The sequence below is a fragment of the Schistocerca cancellata genome, chromosome 4 (genome assembly GCF_023864275.1).
Source record: "Schistocerca cancellata isolate TAMUIC-IGC-003103 chromosome 4, iqSchCanc2.1, whole genome shotgun sequence".
NCBI classification, from domain to species: Eukaryota; Metazoa; Arthropoda; class Insecta; order Orthoptera; family Acrididae; genus Schistocerca; species Schistocerca cancellata.
This window is the reverse complement of record NC_064629.1, coordinates 308,947,939-308,969,349: the sequence shown is the minus strand read 5'-3', so window position 1 is coordinate 308,969,349 and position 21,411 is coordinate 308,947,939. Positions and strand designations below refer to the sequence as shown.

Below are 21,411 nucleotides of genomic sequence, written 5' to 3'. Positions count from 1 at the left end.
CACAGAATAATATTTTTATTTTCTCTCAAAACGTTTTTAAAAATAAAACATCAAGGCGTAGCCGTAGTAGTAAATGTTAGAAGCTTCAGGAAATATTTTTGCTTATTTTAAAGGCGCGATTTACTTTGGAATATTTCACAATTTATGGTGTCATTTGCCTTCTCGGGTTGTAGGAGGGATCAGCTCTTCGAAACCGCCAGACAACATGAACGCAGCGGAAAACGCTGACTGCAAGAGGTAATTTAGCTTTGAAGATTTTCTGTTGATGAATTACTTGCTGCCAAGAACTTATATCGGAAACGAAGGCTATTATAATATTTATTTGTTCACTGACGACCAGAAAATTAAAAACGAAACTAAGTATTGTGTTGGATGGATTCAAAGCAATTGTTTGTAATGTGCAAAGATATTCCGAGCTTCGTAAGAAATTACTTGGATAACTAGACATGAAATACAATTGTGCTAACAAAAATGAAATACTGTATGCTTAGATGATTTTTGGAGTGGAATCCTCTCTAGGAACGAATAATTCAACTACTAGAAAAGTAATACAAGTCATTTAAAATAAAATAGTACAGTGTTAATTTCTTAATGAAGAAAACAATTATTAAACGTATACATTGTTTCAAAAGGTTAATGATTGTGGACTGTAGTAGTGCTAGGAAAGTTAAAAAGTCGATAGATAAGCTGATATATTCTTGGTAAATCTAGTGACTACTGCTCTACAAATCGGGAAACATTCCACATGTGAGTATACGTGATCAGTTGCTACACATGAAAGTTATTAGTTGGTAGAAGCTGGAGCGCTGAGCATCATTTAAATTGATGAGGATACATTTAACGTACAATATAAAACTAGAAGATAAGCCAGCGTCAGGTATACCGCAAGAAAGTTGAACAGAAGCGTTACGGTCCTGTATACGTATGAAGAATTTCACACCTAAAGTCAGTAGCTCCTTGAGACTCCTCGCAGATGAATAAATTGCAAACCACTTCGATGTACCTTTAGAGAATTGTTCCTAAACGCAGGGAGTTGTGCTGACAGCCAACACTGGGAGCAGAGACTGTCGGCTTCACATACCATAAATAAAAGCAATGAAATATGCGTAAATAACCTATAGGGCCGGATATAGTAACGTTACACCGAGGAACGATTTAAGGCGAGCCGAACACGTAAATCTTGCATGAAGAAGGCAGGAGCAGTACTTATATTTATTGCTAGGGCCCTTAGTAACTTTAGATCACTATCTTATAGAAATATTTTTCTAAATTCTCGTTAATTACTGATTTGAGTATAATTCGTTTATTTCAGACATCTACAATGAGAAAACTCGAGAAAGAACTGTACGTTTATATAATCAGTGGCACAGCAGGAGACGCTATGGAAAAACATTGAACTCTAAGAAAAAGGCTTACTTTCATCTCTCCGAGAATGTACGTTCCAAGAAGAATCAATTAATGTAGTAGTTTCTCCAATACATCCTACGTAATATTGACAACGATAAAGTTGGACGAAGTTGGGTATTAACGAAGGTGTAACAACAACGTTCTTACTGCCCGCATACCGTTCACGAATAGTAATGGCTATGAGTAATGTGATATTGCTGCGTAATGCTACCGGTATCAAACATTGAACGGTGGATAGTGGAATTCAGATTCAGATATACTGTCCGAAAATCAGAACGAATGTAGAAACAAATATACAAGCACACGGATGTTGAAGCTCAATAGGTTTTATGTTGCCTGTGGACAATTCTTTTTTTTTTTTTTTTTTTTATGAAACGAGAACTTAGGGTCACACTGTTCTACAACCACTCAGTGGCGAGGTATTTAAGCGAATGTGAGAATGTCACGCTCTGACATCATTTTCGCTTTGTTTAACATTCGCTTGTCATCTACACACTAAGACAAAGAAAACGATGCAACGCATCACGAAGGAATTATCCGAATCGTCCGGATATCGGTAAATATGATATACATGTACAGAAAAATTGGATGATTTATTCAAGAGAAAGAGGTTGAAAAACTGAGAACGCGTTGGTCCACTTCTGGCCCTTACGCAAGCAGTTGTTCGGCTTGGCATTGATCGATAGACTTGTTGGACGACATGAGGAATATCGTGCCAAAATCTGTCCAATTGGTGAGTTTGATGGTCAAAATCCCGTGCTGGTTCGAGGATCCTACCCATAATGCTCCAAACGCTCTGAATTGGAGAGACATGCGGCTTCATTGCTGGCCAGGGCAGGGTTTGTCCAACAGGAAGACAAGTAGTAGAAACTCGTACCGCGTGCAGGTGGGCATTACCTTGCAGTAATGTAAGCCCAGGATGGTTTGCCGTGAAGGGCACCGAAGTGGAGCGTAGAATGTCGTCGACGCACCAATAAACTGTAAGGCTGCAAAGGAAGACACCCAAAGGGATCCTGCTATGAAAAGAAATGCCACCCTAGACCATCACTCCTGGTGGTCGGGCCGTATGGTGGGCGACAGTCAGGTTGGCATCCCACAGTTCCAGACACGTCTCCGGTCTGGACTCATATTGACAGGAGTAGAATTGTCTTCAGTGATAAACCTCGTTTAGAAATGAGCCTCGATGAGCAGCGAAGACGTGTCTGGTGACGCCCAACAACAAGAAATAATAGTCTGGGACGACACTTCTCTTCATGGCATGACCCCTTTTGTTGTCATCTGCAGCACCCTTACAACACAGCGGCACATTGACTATACTGTAGGACCCTTTTCTTGAACTCCACGACAAGCCTTCCTGGGCTTACATTACAGCAACATAATGCCCTCTAGCACACGGTGAGAGTTTCTACTACTTGTCTTCGTGCTTGCCAAACCCTACCTCCACGAAGATGACGTGCTACAGACGCGAAATTTAACCGACAGGAAGCAGATGCTGTGATATGCACATGATTAGCTTTTCAGAGCATTCACACAATGTTGGCGCCGGTGGCGACACCTACAATGTGCTAACTTGAGGAAAGTTTCCAACCGATATCTCGGCCGGCCGCGGTGGTCTAGCGGTTCTAGGCGCTCAGTCCGGAACCGCGCGACTGCTACGGTCGCAGGTTCGAATCCTGCCTCGGGCATGGATGTGTGTGATGTCCTTAGGTTAGTTAGGTTTAAGTAGTTCTAAGTTGTAGGGGACTGATGACCACAGATGTTAAGTCCCATAGTGCTCAGAGCCATTTGAACCATTTGAACCGATTTCTCATACACAAACTGCAGTTGGATGGCGTTGCCTGGGGAAACGTTGTTGTGATGCCTTATGTAAGGAGAAGAAATGCGTACCGTCACGTTTCCGACTTTGATAAAGGTCGGATTGTAGCCTATCGCGATTGCGGTTTATCGTATCGCGACATTGCTGCTCGCGTTGGTCGAGATCCAATGACTGTTAGCAAAATATGGAATCGGTGTGTTCAGGAGGGTAATACGGAACGCCGTGCTGGATCCCAACGGCCTCTTATCACTAGCAGTCGAGATGACAGACATCTTATCCGCATGGCTGTAACGGATCGTGCAGCCACATCTCGAAACCTGAGTCAACGGATGGGGACGTTTGCAAGACAACAACCATCTACACGAACAGTTCGACGACGTTTCCAGCAGCATGGACTATCAGCTCGGAGACCATGGCTGCGATTACCCTTGACGCTGCATCACAGACAGGAGCGCCTGCGACGGTGTACTCAACGACGAACCTGGGTGCACGAACGGCAAATTGTCATTTTTTCGGATGAATCCAGGTTCTGTTTACAGCATCATGATGATCGCATCCTCGTTTGGCGACATCGCGGTGAACGCACATTGGAAGCGTGTATTCGTCATCGCCATACTGGCGTATCACCCGGTGTGATCCCTGCCAAACCCTACATTTCAGCAAGATAATGCACGACCGCATGTTGCAGGTCATGTACGGGCCTTTCTGGGCACAGAAAATGTTCGACTGCTGCTCTAGCCAACACATTCTCCACATCTCTCACCAATTGAAAACGTCTGGTCAATGGTGGCCGAGCAACTGGCTCGTCACAATACGCCAGTCACTACTCTTGGTTCAAATGGCTCTGAGCGCTATGGGACTTAACATCTATAGTCATCAGTCCCCTAGAACTTAGAACTACTTAAACCTAACTAACCTAAGGACATCACACAACACCCAGCCATCACGAGGCAGAGAAAATACCTGACCCCGCCGGGAATCGAACCCGGGAACCCGGGCGCGGGAAGCGAGAACGCTACCGCACGACCACGAGCTGCGGGCAGTCACTAGTCTTGATGAAATGTGGTATCGTGCTGAAGCTGCATGGGCAGCTGTACCTGTACACGCCATCCAAGCTCTGTTTGACTCAACGCCCAGGCGTATCAAGGCCGTTATTATGGCCGGAGGTGGTTGTTCTGGGTACTGATTTCTCAGGATCTATGCACACAAATCGCGTGAAAATTTAATCACATGTCAGTTCTAGTATAATATATTTGTCCAATGAATACTCGTTTATTGCCTGCATTTCTTCTTGGTGTAGCAATTTTAATGGTCAGTAGTGTAAATATGAGGGAGAACGGAAAAGTAATGCCCCAGATTTTTTTAATGAAAAAATTCGAAAGTTTTTCAATAAAAAAAACTCGAACAACGCGAGCAGCAATGTCGCGATACGATAAACCGCAACCGCGCTAGGCTGCAATCCGACCTTTATCAATGTCGGAAACGTGATGGTACGCATTTCTCCTCCTTACACGAGGCATCACAACAACGTTTCATCAGGCAACGCCGGTCAACTGCTGTTTGTGTATGAGAAATCGGTTGAAAAGTTTCCTCATGTCAGCACGTTGTAGGTGTCGCTACCGGCGCCAACCTTGTGTGAATGCTCTGAAAAGCTAATCATTTACTAATCACAGCGTCTTCTTCCTGTCGGTTAAATTTCGTGTCTGTAGCACGTCATCTTCGTGGTGTAGTAATTTTAATGGTCAGTAGTGTACTAATGAACCACTTCAGTCAGCCTCCTCCGGTTCAGTTGATTCGTCCCCGGTCTTTCTGTTCACTCTCTTTCAAATTATGAAGGTGGCAGGGGTAAAATACAGGGAGCGAAAGGCTATTTACAATTTGTACATAAACCAGATGGCAGTTCTAAGAATGAGGCAGGGTTGTAGCCTATCCCCGATGTTATTCAATCTGTATATTAAGCAAGCAGTGAAGGAAACAAAAGAAAAATTCGGAGTAGGAATTAAAATCCACGGAGAAGAAATTGAAACTTTGAGGTTCGCCGATGACATTGTGATTCTGTCAGACAGAGCAAAGGACTTGGAAGAGCAGTTGAACGGAATGGATAGTGTCTTGAAAGGAGGATATAAGATGAACATCAACAAAAGCAAAACGAGGTTAATGGAATGTAGTCGAATTAAGTCGGGTGATGCTGAGGAAATTAGATTAGGAAATGAGACACTTAAAGTAGTAAACGAGTTTTGCTATTTAGGGAAAAAAATAACCGATGATGGTCGAAGTAGGGAGGATATAAAATGTATACTGGCAATGGCAAGGAAAGCGTTTCTGAAGAAGAGAAATTTGTTAACATCGAGTATAGGTTTAAGTGTCAGGAAGTCATTTCTGAAAGTATTTGTATGGAGCGTAGCCATGTATAGAAGTGAAACATGGACGATAAATAGTTCGGACAAGAAGAGAATAGAAGCTTTTGAAATGTGGTGCTACAGAAGAATGCTGAAGATTAGATGGGTAGATCACATAAGTAATGAGGAAGTACTGAATAGGATTGGGGAGAAGAGAAGTTTGTGGCACAACTTGACTAGCAGAAGGGATCGTTTGGTAGGACATGTTCTGAGGCATCAAGGGATCACCAATTTAGTTCAAATGGTTCAAATGGCTCTGAGCACAGTGGGACTTAACTTCTGGGGTCATCAGTCCCCTATAACATATAACTACTTAAACCTAACAAACCCAAATACATCACACACATCCATGCCCGAGGCAGGATTCGAACCTGCGACCGTAGCGGTCGCGCGGTTCCAGACTGTGGCGCTTAGAACCGCTCGGCCACTCCGGCCGGCTCACCAATTTAGTATTGGAGGGCAGCGTGGAGGGTAAAAATCGAAGAGGGAGACCAAGAGATGAATATACTAAGCAGATTCAGAAGGATGTAGGTTGCGGTAGGTACTGGGAGATGATGAGGCTTGTACAGGCTAGAGTAGCACGGAGAGCTGTATCAAACCAGTCTCAGGACTGAAGACCACAACAACAACAACAAAATCGAAGGATCCTATTTGAAGTGGAATGCATTTTTTTTCTTTTTTTTTTTTTTTTTTTGCCACAGTCATGGGTGTGCTGAAAGATAACGGTAAATAAAATTTGACTGTCTCCCAAACTACCTAATATTTGCGGCGAATTCTAATTCTGCATTTGTACAGGGCCACTTCATTATGAACTATAAACCAGATTTCGTTGTCGTGAGAGTAGAAAAACTAGTTGCGTCTATCATTTATATGTTCACACGCATCAGCAGAGTTCAATTGTAACTGACGCCTGTTCTTGACGGTGACCTGACAGAGCAATCAAGAATCTTAATTTTGTCTCTACATTTGTCGGCCTCGTACTTTCTTTCCAAGAGCAGATTAACACAGTGCAATCACAATATAGATTGGATCCTAGCATAGATGACTTTCTGCTGGCTCTATAACTAGTTTGCAGCATATTCAGCAGAAAGTAATTTTCGCAACTGCTCATTCTCTAGCGGGATCCGTAGTATAAATATTAGGATACGCTAGAAATAAAGCACATTGTCTGAATTCGAGCAGCGAAGAATGGATGACACGGTATGTTTTTGTTTTCCTGGAATTTTCCCGCGTTACGCGCCCCGGATTTTTTGTTGTTTATTATTTCTGCCCTATCGTCAGTTTAACCTGAGAGAGAAATTCATTTATTCCTCCTTTATATAAATTTTGTAAAAAATACTTTGTGTTTCTTCGCGCTGTAGATGCCTGTATGCCCTATTTTCGGAGTGCTGATTGGGAATCATTACGGCAACTTTCTATACATGGGAGTTGAAAACCACCGCAGAAATACATTAATGGTGAGCATTGTACAACACAAACGGCCATCGGTCATGTTTTCCATACAGTTTTGGCTCATTTATGAGTCCAGTAAATTAGGACGTTAGGTGTGAGACTATACACGCTCATAGAGCCACTTCAAACAAAATAATCCAGTCGCATTGAGGAGGACGGCGTTTAAATCTCCATCCTCACATCAAGCTTTAGGTTTTCCTAAGTTGCTTAAGGAAAATGTTTAGATACCTTGCATGGGAGAGGCCGAGTTCCTTCCCCCATCCAAGTACGTGCTCCGTCTTTAATGTCTTCGTCATGACGGGCCGTTAAGTCATACTCTTTCTTTTCAAATCAACAAGTATATAAATCTTTGTGCAGTTTTAGTCGAACATATAATTAGGGTGTTTAATATCTATAGGTTATTTACCTGAATAAAGGCCGGCCGGTGTGGCCGTGCGGTTCTAGGCGCTTCAGTCTGGAACCGCGTGACCGCTACGGTCGCAGGTTCGAATCCTGCCTCGGGCATGGATGTGTGTGCTGTCCGTAGGTTAGTTAGGTTTAAGTAGTTCTAAGTTCTAGGGGACTGATGACCTAAGATGTTAAGTGCCATAGTGCTCAGATCCATTTGAACCATTTGAACCTGAATAAAGAAATTAGTTCCTCTCTCGTATCGGAGCTATTAGATACTAATATCTTCAAGTAATAACAAACAAAATATTCATGCGTAATTATAAGCAGCGATCAAAAATTTCCGTCGTTTTCAAGGCTTTGCTGCAGCGTATAAACAACGTAGCGTGACCCCGAAGCGTGTACATGAGCTCCGACACGTAGACAATGGATTAGACTGACATTCGAGTCTTTCCGATATTCAGTCTGTAAATGTGGAAACGTCAACGATGGCGGCGTTATTAGCAAATGCGTCCAAACAGTGTGAACGTGCTGTTATTCTTCTCTTGGCTGCCGAAGGACAAACACCGGTATACATCCATAGGAAAATGAAGAATGTTTATGGAGGAGCATGTCTATCAAAACCACCGCTGAGGAATGGTGCCCCAGGTTCCGTGCTGATCGCGATTCGACACGAGACGCCCCCATATCACGAATGTCGTAACGCAGAAGTTACGCCAACCCAAGTGGGAAACCCTCGGGCACCCATCCCTATAATCCTGATATCTCCCCGTGTGGTTATCACACTTTCTTTCCCTTGAATAAGGCCTTGAATGGTCAGCGATTCCTGTACGACGAGGATGTGCAGCAGGCAGTTACGAAATTCTTCACGCAGCAACACACAGTGTTTTACCAAACGGGTATCTGCAACCTGGTTCGTCGGTGGTATAATTGCCTCAATGCTCACGGCGATGCTGCCTGATTGGCATGACAATTTTGGACTGTACGGTCTTCGCACGCGAAGTTTTTGACCACCCTTTATAAAGTGTAAATATTAATAAAACCGACAAACTGCACGGACGGATTCCTGACCGGAAATGGAAGAAAAATGTCCTATGAACATGTATCCGCAAATGCATCGTTGCCACGGTTGATGGTCGTGACGAATGACATTTCCTATAACCAAATAAAGCACTCCGTCGTCAGGCCACGAGTGGCCTACCGGGACCATCCGACCGCCGTGTCATCCTCAGTGGAGGATGCGGATAGGATGGGAGTGGGAGCAGCACACCGCTCACCCGGTCGTTATGATGGCATTCTTGGCCGAAGCCGGTACTATGCGGTCGAGTTGCTCCTCGCCGGCCGCGGTGGTCTAGCGGTTCTGGCGCTGCAGTCCGGAACCGCGGGACTGCTACGGTCGCAGGTTCGAATCCTGCCTCGGGCATGGGTGTGTGTGATGTCCTTAGGTTAGTTAGGTTTAAGTAGTTCTAAGTTCTAGGGGACTTATGACCTAAGATGTTGAGTCCCATAGTGCTCAGAGCCATTTGAACCATTTGAGTATCTCCTCAATTGGCATCACGAGGCTGAGTGCACCCCGAAAAATGGCAACAGCGCATGGCGGACTGGATGGTCACCCATCCAAGTGCCGACCACCCCCGACAGCGCTTAACTTCGGTGATTTCCTCTGACCAAGCGCCGTGTGTTATTTGCGTGTTGCAGTCTGGGTGAACGAAGCAGAGTACTGTAAGTAGCAGAATGGTCCCGTATTCATGTCTAGAACGAGCCGAGATGGTGTTTGTGTACGGCCAGGCATATGGAAACGGTTGAAAAGCAGCACGGTCATACCAAAACAAGTACTCTCACAGACACCATCTACATCTGTTCGGGCTTTTGTGTGATCATGGGTCCTTTACGACAGACGAACGTACATGGAGGTGGCGAACTGTGCGTACACCAGATTTCGAGGACCAGGTTCTACAGGAAATTGCGACGAACCCTAGTAAAAGCTCGAGGGAAGCGACGCGCCAACATGGTGTAAGCCGAAGTACGATGATGTGACTTGTGAATGCATGCATTGCATCCCATGAAAGCCACTTTGAACAGCTGCTATGTCGTGGATGCGATGTAGCTCTGTACTGTGTTCCGGGACGATTTGTCATCGTTGCACCGGACAATGTCGCCGAGCGGTTCTAGGCGCTTCAGTCTGGAACCGCGCGACCGCTACGGTCGCAGGTTCGAATCCTGCCTCCGGCATGGATGTGTGTGATGTCCTTAGGTTAGTTAGGTTTAAGTAGTTCTAAGTTCTAGGGGACTGATGACCTCAGATGTTAAGTCCCATAGTGCTCAGAGCCAACAACTGTCGTCGTTGCACGCACACCGTCCGTTTCCGGCCACATATTCATAGCACATTTTTTCTCCATTTTCAGCCAGGAATCAATCCCTGCAGTTTGTCGGTTTTTTTAATGTTCACCCTGTAACTAACGAATGTGGTAACATTTTGGTTGGAAATTTGGTTCGGTAATTTACCCATAAAGTACTACCTACGTGATCAGTTGTGGTGCTATGTACAGCAGTCGGGTTTGATTGAACGTGGTAAGCTTAACAACACCTCGTATGAATTTTCAAATAATATGAATTGACCAACCGAGATGGTATGTGACAATGAACGGCATCAAAATGCAAACTTCACGCGTTACTGTCATAATCATCTTGAAAGTTGTTTATAACTGAGTGTCCGATCACAGTCTTCAGGTGTTTTATACGTGTTATTCATTTTCAGCGGAACGTAATTAGTTACGTATTATGAGATTATTTTATTTCATTCTCTTATAAGTAATTGCTGCGAAGTGCCCTATAACTGTTAAATTATCGAAAGGATAACCTCCTTACGAAAATGGAAGCTAATCACACGCTGCTATCACAGCAGCTATACCTCTTGATTCTTTGAAACGTACAGTCACAATTTATTTCAATTTCTTCATCTCAATTTGTTACAGAAAACTCTCGAACTTGGCCTTTTATAGGTTCTCTTCATTAAGTACTGTAGTCTCCTTTTGAAAACCAATTTGTTTGCCAAGATCGTTGTGTTAACATAATTACTGGATCACTAGTTTCGGTAAAATGTATTGCCATCCTCACACCCATAAAACCGGGCAGTGATAGTTATATCATGCAATGCTTACATCATTCTGTCACATGAGGACTATAAAATCTGCTTCAAGTCAAGGCATTAAAATGACATAACAGGTGTTCTATCATAAAGTATCTACAATTTTGACTACGCCTGGGTCAAACAAGACAGATACATCTCAAGTGTACTCAAACTTGTACATACTTTACGACAGAACACCTGGAATGTCATTTTAATGCCTTGATTTTTTATACATATTTTATAGTCCGCCTGCGATGTAAGCAGTGCATGACGTAACTATCACCGTCCGGTTTTATGGATCTGAGGGTGGCAATACATATTGCTAAAACTAGTAATCCCGTTATTTTGTTAACATAGCGACCTTGGCAAATAAATTGGTTTTCGAAAGAAGATTACAATACAAAATTATAGATTGCCGCCTGCACTGAATGATCATGTCAGGTAACCATGTCTGTTCATTATGTTAGCACATTGTCCAATTAACTGAAAAGTTATTTTACCCATTCATAAATAATACTAAGCTGCTCGTGTATCAGCGTCATAATTTACGTTCACTGAAGATTAAAATCAAATCCGAAATATTGTGAAATTTCGCAACGTCTTTATTTTAAATAAGAACCCTAACTCGTTAATGGATTCTTGGGTCGCTGTTTGGTAGAACGATTCCATATGTATCAGTGGCAACCACAAACTGAAGTCGTTCCGCTTTACTGCTTTGTTTCGTGAACCTGTTCTCTGCTTACAATATCATAAGACAGTAGATGACTGAATCAGTTACTCTCTGATTATGGTTTTGTGAACCGGGAACCGGTTCGCGAAATGAATTAACACTGTACAGCATCCACTGTTTGTGTTTCTCATTCATAAGAAAAACGGCCCTATCGTTGAGTGTTCTTGGGACTCATATCTTGTACAATCATCAAAAAAAATTAGAAACAAATATACCACCATTTAGTTCATGGGAATCAATGCAGTGAACCTACTTATCTTACTTTGACATCTCAAATAATTGAGCTACATTTCTGTTTCAAGCAGGTATGCTTGAAGTGATAAGCAGATCCCCTGTGCCCATCGGATTTTCATTTACGGGGATCGCTTTCACCGTAAAGCATTTCCTGTGCTATCATTAAGGCGAAAACAAACTGGTTTACGCACTGCGAACGACTCCAACATGTAGCTTTAATGTTACTTTTCTAAAAATAAATGAGGACATTTCGTCGTTCTAAGTCCTACTGTTTGTAATTGGGAAAATTAACGTGGTAAAGGTTTTGTAGTCTTTTGAATCGGTGCAGGTAACGCTTAATTATGCTGACCTAAAAATAATTCCCTACTTTCACTCAACTTTTGATTGAAGACTGCTTTTGCAAGGGATGTACTATGAAAATTATTCTTTTGATTAGACATTTTCTGTTCCGTCAGCAGCAGAATCTGTGATTTTTATCCCTGAGACAGAGCAGACAGCGTTGCACGAAAGAGTAAATTTTGATGCTTTAAAGAAGGAAAGAATTTTCAGAAAACCCTGTCATACTAGGATGACAATGATGCTGGATAGATTTAATAGTGATTTCAATAAAAGAAAGAAGTAATATTTTGCATGGTCAGTGGGACGAATATGAAACGTAGGTGTTACACATACAGTATGTAGCAGATAACTGAAAGTTCAGTAAACTCGAAGAGGTTAATGGTGTAGAGAGGATAGTTCTTTGATGCAGTAATAGCCTTCTGTGGCTATAAAACGGCACAAAAAGTAGTGTACGTATGAAGTTATTTGAATTTTTTTAGCATTGGGAAATAATCTTTTGGCGTTAACCATGTGCCAGTTAATCATATTTTGCAGTTTGCTGGGGGAAAATGATGAAGTGCTATCATCTAGTCTTATGACCCTACATTATATTATCATTGGCAGCTGTCTGGTGTAGTCGACTTGACTTGTAATTTATTTAACACAGATAATTGGCAAGTGTATGTGAATATATCTTTAAAAGTGTCATTGCAGGCTCTTATCCTGACGTACAAAATTTAGTGCTTCCGGCAGGCCCATCAGGCGACTGTTGCTTTCTCCGAGAAGGTCACAGTCAATGGCTACCCCCTCTCCTCTTCTTCGCCGTCGCGGAATGTTTCCTGAGTAAGCTTGAGGTGATGCTGTGCCTGTTGTGACTTTTACGGGACGTTAACCATCAGAAATGAGGTCTCCGTAGTTTTTTTCTCCATCAGGAGTGAGGAAAAAACGAATTCACATGAAACAGGAGACCAAGACGCGGGTTTGAAAAAAAAAAAAAAAAAAAGCAGTATGTGGCCCAGCGTATCATGGAGCACGTAAGAGGATAGTTAACCTGTGCCGCTAGATGCCTGAGTCAATCTGAAATACAAGTAATGTGTTAGTTGTTAGGCAGCAATAAAAGTTTCAACTGACACAGCATGAAATAAAGTCATATTATTCCAGAAAATGATAATATCAAGTAAAACTAACAGTCTCAGTGTTTACATACACTAGAAACGCTTATCTTTACTTTCCTCATAGTTCTACACTGAAAATGTTCAGTGAAGGCAATATATCATGTGATCATGTGGAAAACCAGTATGGAACGTCTGAAAACTGAAGCTGCCCAGCAAGCACTGAGATGCTTCCAACTACGCTTTTTACAAATGTGAATAGTAGTATCCTATGATTCCACTACTGTTAAAGGATGTTTTTGTTATTCTAGAATGGATGTTTAAGTTTCCAAAAACATTTTTCTTGGTTTTAAATCACGTTCCATTAATAAAATGCTTGATTTTGTTACTCTGAAGGCTACAATTACACAACGGCAGATGAGGCATAGATCTAAATTTACTTTTAATTTATACTTTCACCATAGTCATGCTTAAAAGAGCTTCATCATCCTGGTACACAATTTCAGCAGCATAAATACAAATTTATTGTTTAATCAATCTTCTATCAAGGAAATACACAAGCTGGCTTTGGCAGAATACTGTGTACAAGTAAGAAGAGGAAGTAGACAATTTATTACTGATACTTGAGTTATACACCAAGACATATAATTTTTAACCAGGCGCATTTATAGATACAGTGACAGATAGTAGTTCCGGAAATGCTGTATCATTTATTCCTTCTCAAAATATTACAGGCTAGCAGGTTAGAGAGTCGTGAAGACATTTAGCAATACGTTTCAAGATTTTCCTCTATACGTGTCATTCCCTGGGATCTATTTATTTTTCTGTGTCGCATTTCTATTGGGCAGTAGTACGTGGCACGGGTGAAGAAATAAAAAAAAGTAGTGCTAAAATGTACACAACGTATATATGTCGAGCTCTTAAAACGTAGGTGTGATGGAAGTAACTAATGACGACAAAGTTAGTGGTAAAAAACTGTCTCTAGTGGTTGCACTTAAGTAGAAAGCTAATATAAATTCTAGCAATATTTAAAATCAGTTGAGATTCACGACGAATTTTCAACGTTACTAATGCTGTGTATTTGTCAGTGACTGTATGAAATACTCAGAGTAATAAGAAACTGCCCGCCACTGGTCTCTTAGCGCTAATTAGTTCAATATTGCTGTATTAGTTGCAGGCGTGCGCATATCATCAGGTACAGCTACACAGAGAAATCGTATCTTACGGATAGTGAAACATTTAAGGCTAGTAAATGATCCAGACTTTGATGCAATTACTGTTCCGGCAAACCTGTGTGCTCTATAACGATACAAGACAGTCACACGTCCAGTGAGGAAACCAAATTTATGCCCTCTCAGTCCGTAATTTTAATTGAATTTTTAGAAACACTCGCATTGACTTGCAAGTGTCTCGCAGTCCTTCTCTACAAGTGGTTAACCGTAAATTTTGGAGTCTTTACCAGCCTTTTATTTTTTACTAATTATACTTTTTATGTATCTGTACCTGACGTCTGGTACAAGACTATTGTGGTAACAGACGAGTTATCCGTAAATGAATGTTTGCGGGAGAGTTGCTGTAAATACGTCTAGTGAGAAATAAGGGCGACATTAGGTGTCGGGCACGGCGCGCTGCGAAGTGCTAGAGCAATAGGTGGCGCGGGGCGCGAGGCGCAGGCGCACCTGTCGAGTGACGGCGTCGGCGAGCGCGGGCAGGCGGAAGTGCAGCGCCTCCTGGCGCAGCCGCTGGCCCTCGCGGAAGCTGTCGGGCAGCACGAGCGCGCCGTTGCGCAGGAAGTCCAGCACGTAGCGGAACAGCACGCCGTCGCGGTCCAGAAAGTAGCGGCCCTTGGCGTCCCTCGGCGGCACCGCCGTCCTGCCCGAGAACGTGTCGGCGAGCAGCGACGGCGTCAGCGTGAGCGTGCTGAGCGCCGTCGTGTAGTAGACGCCGCCCACGTTGAGCTCGAGCACGGGGGGAAAGGCCGCCGCCGCCGCCACCGCCGCCGCGGAGCAGTCGCCGCTGTCGTCCTGCATGCTGACTGCTGAGCCGCGCCGCTGCGAGTGCCGCGCCGAGGCCCGCGGCCGGCCGACGCGGGCCGCCGCTCCGCGCATGCGCGCGCGCGCGGCTGCTGCGGCTCCGGCGTGCCGTCCCGCCTCGCCGACTCATTAGCTAACCTTTGGCGGCCTCGTCACGGTTCACACCTCGCATTCAAACGCTGCGCAAAAAAATCGAGAAGTCGCCTCTGTGCTGGCAGCGCTGCACAAAGTCGCCTCTCGGATCGACGAGCTGCAGCGCTGTGGCTAACAACGGGCTAACGACGTTCCCTGCGGACGTTATGTAGCTTTTGTTTTTCTCCATTCTGGTTCGGTGAGCTATTTCCCGTTTGTAATCGGGAACAAAATAAATTGTCCATCAGTCGGCTTCCCAAACAGAGGACAATTGTCAGAAAGTCACGGTATCATTTTCTGCGTTTAAAAATATATTTACACGTGGCAATACCAGGAGCAATTCACCACAGAAATATACTAACGGTTGGCACGGAAGTAAACATCCACGTTAGGGACAAACTACTGGAACAATACTTAGTAACGGTGAACGCCTGACACGAAAGACATACCTTTTTTGCTTTCCTCCCTAAATACACTACTGGCCATTAAAATTGCTACACCACGAAAATGACGTGATACAGACGCGAAATTTAACCGACAGGAAAAAGATGCTATGATATGCAAATGATTAGCTTTTCAGAGCATTCACACAAGGTTGGCGCCGGTGGCGACACCTACAGCGTGCTGACATGAGGAAAGTTTCCAACCTACTTCTCATACACAAACAGCAGTTGACCGGCGTTGCCTGGTAAAACGTTGTTGTGATGCCTCGTGTAAGGAGGAGAAATGCGTACCATCGCGTTTCCGACTTTGATAAAGGTCGGATTGTAGCCTATCGCGATTGGGGTTTATCGTATCGCGACATTGCTGCTCGCGTCGGTCGAGATCCAGCGCTGGGTTCAGGAGGGTAATACGGAACGCCGTGCTGGATCCCAACGGCCTCGTATCACTAGCAGTCGAGACGACAGGCATCTTATCCGCATGGCTCTAACGGATCGTGCAGCCACGTCTCGATCCCTGAGTTAACAGATGGAGACGTTTGCAAGACAACAACCATCTGCACGAACAGTTCGACGACGTTTGCAGCAGCACGGACTATCAGCCCGGAGGCCATGGCTGCGGTTACCCTTGACTGTGCTGGCAGCGCTGCACAAAGTCGCCTCTCGGATCGACGAGGTGCAGCGCTGTGGCTAACTATGGGCTAACGACGTTCCCTGCGGACGATATGTAGCTTTTGTTTTCCTCCATTATCAGCGCGTTCTGGTTCGGTGAGCTATTTCCCGTGTGTAATCGGGAACAAAATAAATTGTCCGTCAGTCGGCTTCCCAAACAGAGGACAATTGACAGAAAGCCGAGGTATCATTTTCTGCGTTTAAAAATAAATTTACACGCGGCAATAACAGGAGCAAATCACCACAGAAATATACTAACGGCTGGTATGGAAGTAAACATCCACGTTAGGGACAGACTACTGGAACAATACTTAGTAACGGTTGAAACGTCCCCATAGAAAAATTAGTGAATTACTGTGCTGGTAAATCCCTTACGTTATTTGATTTTCAAACAGCTGAGCAAAACAGAACTTACTCAGACATTAAGCTCTTTACCTATTCTGATGAACACTAAACTGGTACACAATATTTTTTAGCGCAACGCAATCTGACTTTCAAAAATCCCTACAAAAGAATGGCCCTGAATAACATTAACCTATACCTTTCACAAATCACTTACCCCACAAAAATCTTCGTCACTCGAACTACTGCAATACAGCGAGCGCCACTACTGGCAGCTAAATAAAAGATTCAAACTACTGAAGGCACTAACTACTGATAGGCATAGTTAGCAAATGAAAGATTTTGATAGAGAACAAACAATGTATTTACCTTAATAGTGTTCAAAAGTCATAATATATATAGCAGTTCATGACATCCATTCTTACAAATGTACTGTTTCTGATGGACACACGTCCAGATCATCCGCTCTCAAAAGGTCGGATTGTAGGCTATCGCGATTGCGGTTTATCGTATCGTGACATTGCTGCTCGCGTTGGTCGTGATTCAGAATATGGAATCGGTGGGTTCAGGAGGGTAATACGGAACGCCGTGCTGGATCCCAACGGCCTCGTATCACTAGCAGTCGAGACGACAGGCATATTATCCGCATGACTGTAACGGATCGTGCAGCCACGTCTCGATCCCTGAGTCAACAGATGGGGACGTTTGCAAGACAACAACCATTTGCACCAACAGTTCGACGACGTTTCCAGCAGCATGGACTATCAGCTCGGAGACCATGGCTGCGGTTACCCTTGATGCTGCATCACAGACAGGAGCGCCTGCGATGGTGTACTCAACCTGGGTGCACGAATGGCAAAACGTCATTTTTTCGGATAAATCCAGGTTCTGTTTACAGCATCATGATGGTCGCATTCGTGTTTGGCGACATCGCGGTGAACGCACATTGGAAGCGTGTATTCGCCATCGCCATACTGGTTCAAATGGTTCAAGTGGATCTGAGCACTATGGGACTCAACTGCTGTGGTCATAAGTCCCCTAGAACTTAGAACTACTTAAACCTAACTAACCTAAGGACATCACACACATCAATGCCCGAGGCAGGATTCGAACCCGCGACCGTAGCTGTCGTGCGGTTCCAGACTGTAGCGCCTTTAACCGCGCGGCCACACCGGCCGGCCTACGCCATACTGGCGTATCACCCGCCGTGGTGGTATGGGGTGCCATTGGTTACACGTCTCGGTCACCTCTTGTTGGCATTGACGGCACTTTGAACAGTGGACGTTACATTTCAGATGTGTTACGACCCTTGGCTCTACCCTTCATTCGATTCCTGCGAAACCCTACATTTCAGCAGGCTAATGCACGACCGCATGTTGCAGGTCCTGTACTGGTCTTTCTGGATACAGAAAATGTTCGACTGTTGCCCTTGCCAGCACATTCTGCAGATCGCTCACCAATTGAAAACGACTGGTCAATGATGGCCGAGCAACTGGCCCGTCTCAAAACGACAGTCACTAGTCTTGATGAACTGTGGTATCTCGTTGAAGTTGCATGGGCAGCTGTACCTGTACACGCCATCCAAGCTCTATTTGACTCAATGCCCAGGCGTATCAAGGCCGTTATTGGTTCTGGGTACTGATTTCTCAGGATCTATGCACCAAAAGTGCGTGAAAATGTAATCACATGTCAGTTCTAGTATAATATACACTCCTGGAAATGGAAAAATGAACACATTGACACCGGTGTGTCAGACCCACCATACTTGCTCCGGGCACTGCGAGAGGGCTGTACAAGCAATGATCACACGCACGGCACAGCGGACACACCAGGAACCGCGGTGTTGGCCGTCGAATGGCGCTAGCTGCGCAGCATTTGTGCACCGCCGCCGTCAGTGTCAGCCAGTTTGCCGTGGCATACGGAGCTCCATCGCAGTCTTTAACACTGGTAGCATGCCGCGACAGCGTGGACGTGAACCGTATGTGCAGTTGACGGACTTTGAGCGAGGGCGTATAATGGGCATGCGGGAGGCCGGGTGGACGTACCGCCGAATTGCTCAACACGTGGGGCGTGAGGTCTCCACAGTACATCGATGTTGTCGCCAGTGGTCGGCGGAAGGTGCACGTGCCCGTCGACCTGGGACCGGACCGCAGCGACGCACGGATGCACGCCAAGACCGTAGGATCCTACGCAGTGCCGTAGGGGACCGCACCGCCACTTCCCAGCAAATTAGGGACACTGTTGCTCCTGGGGCATCGGCGAGGACCATTCGCAACCGTCTCCATGAAGCTGGGCTACGGTCCCGCACACCGTTAGGCCGTCTTCCGCTCACGCCCCAACATCGTGCAGCCCGCCTCCAGTGGTGTCGCGACAGGCGTGAATGGAGGGACGAATGGAGACGTGTCGTCTTCAGCGATGAGTGTCGCTTCTGCCTTGGTGCCAATGATGGTCGTATGCGTATTTGGCGCCGTGCAGGTGAGCGCCACAATCAGGACTGCATACGACCGAGGCACACAGGGCCAACACCCGGCATCATGGTGTGGGGAGCGATCTCCTACACTGGCCGTACACCACTGGTGATCGTCGAGGAGACACTGGATAGTGCACGGTACATCCAAACCGTCATCGAACCCATCGTTCTACCATTCCTAGACCGGCAAGGGAACTTGCTGTTCCAACAGGACAATGCACGTCCGCATGTATCCCGTGCCACCCAACGTGCTCTAGAAGGTGTAAGTCAACTACCCTGGCCAGCAAGATCTCCGGATCTGTCCCCCATTGAGCATGTTTGGGACTGGATGAAGCGTCGTCTCACGCGGTCTGCACGTCCAGCACGAACGCTGGTCCAACTGAGGCGCCAGGTGGAAATGGCATGGCAAGCCGTTCCACAGGACTACATCCAGCATCTCTACGATCGTCTCCATGGGAGAATAGCAGCCTGCATTGCTGCGAAAGGTGGATATACACTGTACTAGTGCCGACATTGTGCATGCTCTGTTGCCTGTGTCTATGTGCCTGTGGTTCTGTCAGTGTGATCATGTGATGTATCTGACCCCAGGAATGTGTCAATAAAGTTTCCCCTTCCTGGGACAATGAATTCACGGTGTTCTTATTTCAATTTCCAGGAGTGTATTTGTCCAATGAATAGCTGTTTATCATACGGTTTCTTCTTGGTGTAGCAATTTTAATGGCCAGTAGTGTAGATTTCGTCTTAGTTGCGTGTTCGTGAGGGTGTGCTACTAATTTATGACTATTTTTTACGTAATCGGCAGTTAGGCACACAATATGGCTTCAAGCTCCTTTTTTTTCACCTTTCACTAGTGGTTATATGTCCAACCTCAGAGATTTTGGGTGGCCAACCGTGCTATTTGTTACCAAATCGACTTCATTACTTTTTTGGACGAGGTGGAATGGTACAATACACCGTTCGTCCAAAAATTTCCAAGACTGATTATATTTCTGGCGTATAAGCGCTGTAACTACGGTAGCAGCTTCTGCCAATAACTGGAAATAACAGAGATTCACTCCGCCAGTGAGTTGTGAGCAAGTAGTGTTAAGTGGTGAGCGTGTGGCCGTAGTGTGCCATCGTTTTTGTGTCACAAATTGCAATGGAGTAACGAACTAAACATGTCTAAAACAAGTGTTCAAGACATTCTCCATAACGTTTTGAAGAAGAGAAAAGTATGTGCAAAGTTCGTTCCACACGACTTCACTCCCGAGCAAAAGAAAACGATGCATGGACGCTTACCGTGACTTGATTGACATAAAATGTGCAAAAAATTTATCACGTCTGACGATATTTGATGTTATCAATACGAACCTTCCATAAAAAGACAAATTGTGGAATCGGTTTCTGATGGTTCGCCAAGACTGAAGTAGGAGCGAATGTAATACGCGAGCTGGGCAACATCACAAAGAATGACTTTTGATATAGTTTCGCATAATTGTACGAACATTCTGTTCTTTATACTCAAGAGAGGAGAGAACAACTGAAGCAATAAAATTTGAAATGAGTGAAGAGAACTAGATTGCAACATGTTTTGATCATGAAAATGCATAAGTAATTCGGCTTTACAAAAATAGACCTGTACCAAATATATTGTTATTAAGAGAATTTACGATCTTCTCACTGTGGTCTAAATTTTCCATTTCAAAATGAGCAGGAAGGTGAAACATCTGAAGAAGATTCGTTGTGCTGAGTCTGTCAAGTGATGGCAAAGCACGTAAAAAGCTGATATTTACAAACGTCTACAAAAAGGGAGGGAGGATTGTACATAAATGTAAAGCCGTCAGAAAGAAAGCACAATACGAATCAAATGAGAATATGTAAGACTATAGGCTGTGTCCTGTTCTAAGGAGTTATCTGACATTCGCCCAATGTCATCTGAGAAACAACGGTAACATAAACCTAGGTAGACAGACGGGGACTGAACCCTGATCTTATGGAATACGAGTCCACTGTTTCAAGTTGAACTGTCGAAGGATGACTTATATTTAAATCAGTATGCAGTAAAAATACAGCATCCGAATTACGGTTCGGAAACCGCGAAACACAATAACTTAAAGTAAATGTTATTGCTTGGAAAATTCAGTTAGACAGGGAGAGATATGCTCTGATTTCCAAAGAATTAAATCAAAATACACTTGCATGGCACTTGTAATTTTGTCAGCGTACGCTAGCCTCGGTAATTTGTGGTGGAGTGTAGTTTGATGATATTAAGGATCCACAGTAACGTACAAAGTCGCAAAACCGTTTTCCAGCTGCGGTCGACCTTTCACTGACTTTCCTCGGTCACGTGGCTGTAGC

At 44.5% G+C, this 21,411-nt stretch overlaps 1 protein-coding gene across 1 annotated transcript in view; it reads right to left on the bottom strand.

Annotated features, from left to right (window-relative positions):
- LOC126184182 (BTB/POZ domain-containing protein KCTD12) overlaps positions 1–15,093 on the bottom strand; it is a 114,792-nt gene extending 99,699 nt beyond the window's left edge. Inside the window, exon 1 of the mRNA XM_049926550.1 lies at positions 14,665–15,093. Within this exon, the coding sequence (XP_049782507.1) occupies positions 14,665–15,093 (429 nt within the window). The remainder of the gene's footprint in view (positions 1–14,664) is intronic.
- Between the last annotated feature and the right edge of the window lie 6,318 nt (positions 15,094–21,411).